General features: G+C 44.4%; 1 protein-coding gene across 1 annotated transcript; it reads left to right on the forward strand.

The window, feature by feature from the left end:
- Positions 1 to 702: 702 nt before the first annotated feature.
- On the forward strand, positions 703 to 4,211 carry LOC118357542 (transcription factor Sox-8-like). The gene is made up of 3 exons (XM_035734736.2): positions 703 to 1,699; positions 2,051 to 2,298; positions 2,515 to 4,211. Exons 1-3 carry the CDS (start codon positions 1,233 to 1,235, stop codon positions 3,273 to 3,275), a joined length of 1,476 nt encoding a protein of 491 aa, XP_035590629.1. The 5' UTR covers positions 703 to 1,232; the 3' UTR covers positions 3,276 to 4,211.
- Positions 4,212 to 8,171: the final 3,960 nt, after the last annotated feature.

Consider the following 8,171-nt stretch of genomic DNA (forward strand, 5'->3'; position numbering starts at 1 on the left):
TATTCAATTTGAAAAATAGACCGTTAATCCCAGACTTGGGACCACACACCCACTCAAATGAAAAGAAGGCTGGTGATTGCGTTGCAATGCTTGCAGTTAGCCACTGATTCCTTCCAAACCACTCATTGTTGAATTTGTGATTTCCATCTTGTTGTGTAATGTTTATGTCCAATGGCCGATGAGCACCGATACGTTTTATCTGTCATTTATTTTAATTATTTCTCTTCACATGAATAGGATTAAAAAGGATTTGCCAGTAGATTGTAATAATAATTGGTTCTTGACTGACTTGCCTAGTTAAATAAAGGTTAAATAAAATCCCAACAAAGCTACTGTAGATAAGATGTCATTATATCTGTGGCCAATTTACCTTGATGGGCACTTCTAATGTAACTCTATGGCAGCACCCAAGGGTCTTTTTAGCTCTAACCTTAGATTTGGTGGTGATGTAGTGTCCCCATGAGTGACAGAACACTGAGCAAATGACAACACAAGAGAACATTACCAACCCCTACACTCCGTATTTTCAGCTGACTGAAACACCACCATATAAACCACTGATCTAGGCTGAAACACCTGCATTTTAGAGCTGCATTACTCAAGAAAGCAAAAAAGAAACCACGTTTGTATGCAGCTTTATTAACATTGTTTTCAAACTGATATGTGACACGAATTAATGCCAAAATAACATGCAAAACAGGCATCACCCCATATTTATTTTTTTAGCTAGAAAATTGGGGCTCAGAACAGCTATGCTATGAGGTTGCAAGTCCATAGAGTTCATGCCTTGCACATATGCTTCCACAGTTAATGTATCTGAATATAAAGCTGGAATTCTGACCATGTTCATTTTGTCTACGAGTATCCTGTTTTAATGTCTGAATGATATAAGCAATTTTACATTGGCTATACAGCAAAACTAATTATTAGAATGTATATAACACACATTTCAAATCACTGGCTCATATTTCCCACAAATGGGAGGAATCAGTGGAGCTACAGTGTATGTACAAACCAATAAGATATTGAGGGGTGGAGTGAGGACGCAACCAGATTCCAACAACATTCTCTTAGCACAACAAAATGTGTCAGTATCAAACTGAGATTTCAGAGTTTGGACATTATAACCAATATGACAATTTACAACAGGGTGATAGGTAAGAATTAACATCACGACAAGCGTTTGGGATTTTACATTTGAATTGTTCCTCACTCAGGGCTCCGTGCGTAAAATGCGCATTTGGCACAATCAACAGGCAGCTAATATAGACCAAAGCAATTTTTCACTGAACATGACCGAAGAAAAGAGTAAGTTATTCAGCGACCATCCATGTAGTCCAACGGGAACCGCCAGCTCGATGTCGCAGGACGACTCGGATTCGGACGTCCCGTCCTCTCCAACCGGCTCCGATGGACAGGCGCCCGGCAACGGGATAACCCCAAAAATGGACACCAGCGAGGAAGATAAACGGTTTCCCGCGTGCATCCGAGACGCAGTGTCTCAGGTGCTTAACGGATACGACTGGTCGCTCGTACCGATGCCTACACGAGGAGACCGGTCTCTGAAAAACAAACCCCATGTGAAGCGGCCGATGAACGCGTTCATGGTGTGGGCGCAGGCGGCGCGCAGGAAACTAGCTGACCAGTACCCGCATCTCCACAACGCCGAACTCAGCAAGACCTTGGGGAAGCTCTGGCGGTCAGTAGAGATAACCGAATGTATATATTTAATGGGGGGTATAGTACACATTTGCGTACCTAATGTGCCGCATAGAACATGGCACAGATGTACTATGGAAATGTTTTTTGCTCCAAACCCAAAAATCTGCAGTGAAGATTGACAAGTTACAAAATAATTAATACTACTTATTAATTTATTTTCTAGTATTGTTTCATGAAAATTTGTGCACAACTTTGCCTTTTCATAATGATTAACCAAATTGTACATGGCATGTTTAGAATGATGATGTTAATGATATTCACTGTGACATCCAGCTTTGTGCATCTTATAATAGTCCACAACTCAACCCAACCTGTCATCAATTTCCAGCCTGCTCACTGAAAGCGAGAAGAGGCCATTTATGGAGGAGGCAGAGAGACTGAGGGTGCAACACAAGAAAGACTACCCTGACTACAAATACCAACCCCGGAGAAGGAAGAGCACCAAGCCAGGTCAGTGTAACTCCGACTCCGGGGCTGAGCTGGCCCAATTCCACCCACGCCAGATGTACAAGGCTGAACCTGGTCTGGCCAGACTGATCTCCATGGGGAATGGGCATAATCATCCAGAGCGGACAGGTGAGTGGATCTCCCAGCATATTTGATACATTTGTGCAAGAATGTAGAACAATCCATACTCAATAGCAACACGCAGTTTGTCAGTCACCAGGTCTTTTTTTTACTGATTGAGATCTTGTATGAACACTTATCTCTCCTGGGTTCAGGTGTTCTGGCACATTATTCTGTCAGTACGCCATAGCTAATGTTTAGGCATCTGTTGTGTCTTTTCTGAAGGCCATCCACATGGTCCCCCCACACCCCCCACCACCCCCAAGACAGAGCTGTATCTTGGGCTGAAACATGAGGGCCGGCGCCCCCTGGATGGGGGACGGCAAAACATCGACTTCAGCAACTTGGACATCTCTGAGCTGAGCACCGATGTCATCAGCAACATGGATGCCTTTGACGTCCATGAGTTCGATCAGTACCTGCCACTCAACAAGCACAGCTCCGCCCCGGCGCCTCCGAACCATGGGCACGGGGGTCATGGATCCAACCCCCCCTCTGGGTCCCTCAGCTCCTCCTACGGCCACTCCCACAGCAATGCCTTGCCTTGGGGTCCAAAAGGGGCGGGAGCGGAGGCGGCACTCCCCTCTTCCTCCTCGTCTTCTAGTAACAGTGATGGCCTTCACCACAGAACGCCGATCAAAACGGAGCAGTTGAGTCCCAGCCACTACAGCAGCCAGCACTCCCACAGCTCCTCGCCACCCCACCCCGACTACACCCCCCTCAGCTCTGGAGGCGGCCCCTCCTCTGCAGCCCCCTCATCCTCCTCCTCCCTGCCCAGCCCCCAGTGTGACTATGCAGACCTCCAGAGCCCCAGCTACTACAGTGCCTACTCCAGCTACCCCGCAGGTCTCTATCAGTACCCCTACTTCCACTCCTCTCGCCACCCCTACGGCAAACCGCTCATCAACAGCGTAGCCATCCCTCCGCCCCACAGCCCCACCTCAAATTGGGAGCAGCCGGTCTATACCACACTCACCAGGCCTTAGACTCAGCATTGACAGCCTATGGTGCCTGATATGGCTTTCTTCTGTTTTTGCTGTGTTAGTGAGGACATGACACAAGGCTCAAGGTTGGACTCGATCTAAGAACAACTGCCTGCTGGTTTTGTCAGAAAGGACAGAGAATCTCTACCCACATTCATGCATGAATCTTCTATGGGAAAAATGTGGAACACACTTCTGTTTTGACCACGAAATCACAAATGAATACAATTCTAGATTACCTTTTTATGTGCTTTTCTGATGTTCAACTCTTTATCTCAGATTGAATAATTATTGTTTGTATTTCTGTTTTATATGAACATGTTTTATATTGGAATGCACATTCCGGCTTAACAAATGCACCAAATGAATAGTAATTCCACTTCTTAGTTACTGTTCATCACTCCAGTGCAGTTCCATTCCTTGTCAGAAAAAGCGCCAGGGACTTTCACTCAAGGCAACAGGTGTTCAGTTCTGTTTCCTACAAATCGAGATGACAAGATTTCAGGGTTGAAGGAAATGAGTAAAATGATATACCATATGCTGTGATTGACTGGACAGCTGGCCTGAGGACAGGAACCACCATGCTCGCCATACAGCATGGGCCGCTAAGCCCTGAGCATCTGCTGCACTTGTCTTCTTCAAAGGTTGACATGTCCATTCCAGCACAGCAGTTCTGTGCGGATGAAGGCCAAAATGGCTTGTCTTTCTGAAAAGGCAACTGCAAAAAAAAACATGGAGAGACTGCCCAAAGGGCAATCCAGGTTTGGTTATTGGACTTTATACTTGATATGTCGACTAGATTATTTGTATGCCGGCTCTATGAAAACCAGCTAATATCATTTATAACCGGTGCTTGTAAATGCTTGATGAATTTAGTGCGCATGACCACGCATTTATGCTGTTTTATATTTACCTTTACGATTAAATAACTGCATTGCAGAGTGTTTTCACCAACACCGAATTTGGTTAGGAGAAGTTGCTCCCTCATTCATTTTCAACAAGGGCACGCAGAGAAATTTGCGGGGGATTGTGGGAAGGTGAGCGGCGAAACCCTGCTAGCGGAGTGGTAGAAAAAGTTCAGCTCTTCTCTACTTCGTGCAAATTTCAAGCGGAGCGAAGCGTTGTCAAGAGGAGGCGCTGCCTCTGGTCAAAACCCGCTGTTTGAACTCATGCAGAGCCGTTAAATACGTTGGCCCACACACCTGTTTCTTGCTGTTAAGAATATTTTTGCAAATGACATATAAACTTAATGTTTATAAGTAGTTGGGCAGTTTCTTGAAGACAAGATGGATGCTTGCCATGCAGTTACTGAGAGTGGGCATACTACCAAGTGTGTTTGTGTGTGTGTGTGTGTGAGTGTGCGCATGCATGAGTGAGACGCGTGCGTGTGTGGGTTTGCGAGCGCGTGCTTGCGTGTGAACGCGTGACACAGACAAAAAGCTCTGAATTTTAATGAGCAATTACTTTGTTGAAAGATCCTTTGTCTCCCTTCATCTGGGGAAAGAGAGGAATTAATTGGACTGCGAAATAAAAACTGCATCATTAACAAAGGCACCAACAAGCAACAGGGTATGAGAAGAATTAATCGCAGGGAAGCTGATCAGAACAGATGGGATGTGGGTGGCTTGTGAGCGGAATGCTCTTTTTTGTTGTTGTGAGAACAGATTTAAATGTACCAGCCACCAGTATGCTGTAACTCAGACTGTCCTGCCTATTGTTTGCCAGGACATTTTAGCAGAAACTCAACTAGAGAGATAGGGATGAGGATAGAGAATAGAGACAGAGTGTTAAGAGTTACTGACAGAATTAATCAGGATGCATTGCATAATAACAGGAGTTTGGCTATACAAATGATGCATGAATCACCACCATCACCTGTCCAACTGGAATAGATTGATCATCCAATGAATAAACAGACACTATACCTAGAACAACATAGCTATTAACTATTAACAAACTTCTTTAAACATTTTTTTTTACAGATACAGTATGCTGTCCCTGGCTCATAGGTTGCTATATTTACTCTCAGGCCATGCTAAATGCCCTATGTTCCTGCCCCTGGGCTTCACTACAGAAATGATGGCTGAGGAGGGGGTTCCAGACACTTTTAATTACTTCCTGAATGGTGAAAATATCTGGTGAGTTTCACTGAGTTAGTGTCTACTGGAGTTAGCCTGGCCTGCCGGGGCGCCAACAACAACAAGCTGCCAGACAGAACTAACATTGACTTACCCATGATGCCAGGGAGCCAGGGTGGAGGGGTAGAGGAGTGTGGAGGGACACATCAGGAGATCTGACTCGCACTGTGATTCGCCACACAAATGGTACAGGTGGGAAGGCAGTTCCACCTCATTTGGATTGGTAAAAACACACAGAGACAGTTGAAATTCTCCTTAGACTATGCATGGGAAAATCGACCAATTTTGGGTTACTGTTCAATCACCTACAAATCCCAGTTACACCTTTCAAACAGCAGCTTCGTATGTTATCTAATTTCCTTCCAAGTCAAGTTCTGTTCACGTTAAGTTTTGTTCAATTAGTCTCCTTAATTATTTTGAAACATGTTTATAAAGTTACTGATATCTTTCTCATTTTCATTACAGCTATTAGAAGTTAAAGCGTATAAGTGGTTCATACAATTTTAAGCAGTGAAAGGGATCCCTTGTGTGTGTGGGTTTATCCAGGGACTTTTCATTAGATTTGTGCCTTCTCTGTAGCCGTCCTTTAGGCTTTACCAACATGAGACACAAGCTGATTGGGTTAGACTCATCACTAAATTATTACCTCTAACTTGAAACAGACTGGGACAGCAATGTAATAGACTTACAACAGTCAATTAGACCTAAAACCTCTACTGACGCAAGTGATGAGGTACACGTTTCTCCCTGATCTTGTCTATGTGGTATTCTCTGTCTCAAAATAACAGGATGCTACTGGCAAGTTGTTCCTGTGCAGTGCAACAATGACAAAGGGATGAATAACAGTTGTTCGAACTGCAGGCCCATTTCTATTGTTCAATCTAAGTAATGGCTTCTATTTCATACAAATTCATCAATAGAAAGACTAGGGAGGTTCCAATACATTGATGTTCCCACAGATATTGCACACCTCTCATTTCAACCAAAAATAGTGCCCTTTGACCCTTTGGGGTGTATCAACTGTTCTTCAATCCCCCGTCGTGTTGGCCGGTTGGACCACTCTGATCCCTATAAAAGAGAAAGAACTTTGCCTTGGAGTGGTCTGGAGTGGTCTGCGATGGTTCACAATGCCAGAAACAGAGCAACCGTGAAACTCCACCGCGGTGACCGAGGTCAACCACAGCACGTTGCTTTGGCGCCAGTCCTTGGGAAAAGCATGTAGTCCCCATCTCGCAGACAGAGGGATGGCCTGTCTCGATGCCTGACAAAATAAATCTGCCAACTCACTCATATGCTATACCCGCTTTATACATATTCAGTACATGTACATTTGCAGCATACTATTTCATATGAATAAAATATAAGTGTTTAAATAAGAAAATATACTGTATTACCAATAGATAAAGATGTTAATTTACTTCGCCTTGATGGCAGAAGCAGATGTGAACCCTAAAGTCAGTGAGATTACAGAAAATGGAGGGAGGGAGGGAGAAAAAGGTGTCAGAAAGAGAGAGGGAAGGAAAGAGTGAAGGTAGCATGTGCGACTGTGTCCCAGCTGTTGCTATGACGATTGGGCTGCAGCGCCATGAGCCTGACCCCCTCTGAAGCTCTTAATCCTAACCTCCCAAACACACACACAGACACACACACGGAGGAGTATCCCTCAAGGATTTCCCGCCATGTGGAACCGAGATGTGAATGTGGTTCAATTTACTGGAAGTTCACAGGAAAGGCACGCAGTTCACAGAACAGACACATACTGTATGTATGGATACATGACAAGGGGAGCATGTCCTTATAGTTACGCAAACAAATAAACAGAGATAATCACATGCCCGCACAGACACATCAATTGACAAGAATCAACGCTCTACCACATCTCACCATTACCATGTTACCATAACTATTTATTACATAATTGAACTGTTGTGAACTTTTAATTACACACAATACCAGGTCTGTGGGCATGTGTAAGCTGCACAGCCATTATCATGCTCCTCGTGTGGGTGTTTGTGCATACGGTCAACACACTCCAGCCCATATTGATATGGTCCTCCACACTTCACAACTGTTTGCCTCAGAGTGTCCATCCTCTCCCTGGGTGGAATTCCAACAGCTGTCTGAGCTCTCCAACAGCCACCTCTAACGGCAGCTGTGTGTCTGTCAGTTAGCACAGAGAAGCACACAGCTTCAGCGGGTGGCCCCTATCCGTTCTGCACGCATGCATACTACGAGAACACACACGGACAGGCGCACAAACAAACACAGGCAAGAGACTACTAGAGTAGTGGTTTCCGAACCCTGAAATTAAACTGGGTTCAAATTTGATCAAACAAATGAATTGTTCTCTCTTCAAATGGGTATAATGTATAATACAACATTTGAGTGTCAACTAAGGGCCTTTTACACTATTAAAATGCACTTTGATGTAATTATGCGTTGGGACAGCCCTGCTGGACCTTAAATTGAGTGAATACGAACACAGGGTATAAAGTGGAGTTTCCTTCATTTTCTAGCTTCAATTTGTTGCGGAACCATTTTGGGACCCCATGCGCTCGCTAGAGAGAGTAAAGATAAACTAGAGAGAGAGTAAAGATAAACTAGAGAGAGAGTAAAGATAAACTAGAGAGAGAGAGAGAGAGAGAGAGAGAGAGAGAGAGAGAGAGAGAGAGAGAGTAAAGAGAGAGAGAGAGAGAGAGAGAGAGAGAGAGAGAGAGAGCCCAGCGTTGATGAACACCAAAGGCATTACTTATTTGATAAT

This window comes from Oncorhynchus keta, chromosome 24, assembly GCF_023373465.1.
Source record: "Oncorhynchus keta strain PuntledgeMale-10-30-2019 chromosome 24, Oket_V2, whole genome shotgun sequence".
Taxonomy (NCBI): Eukaryota; Metazoa; Chordata; class Actinopteri; order Salmoniformes; family Salmonidae; genus Oncorhynchus; species Oncorhynchus keta.

Bases quoted from the DNA above. Each gene is read 5' to 3' on its own strand.
- LOC118357542 (XM_035734736.2), top strand. From the start codon at position 1,233: ATGCGCATTTGGCACAATCAACAGGCAGCTAATATAGACCAAAGCAAT. The intron at 1,700-2,050 runs GTCAGTAGAGAT...ATCAATTTCCAG, and splicing joins ACCTTGGGGAAGCTCTGGCG to CCTGCTCACTGAAAGCGAGA. The intron at 2,299-2,514 runs GTGAGTGGATCT...TCTTTTCTGAAG, and splicing joins TAATCATCCAGAGCGGACAG to GCCATCCACATGGTCCCCCC.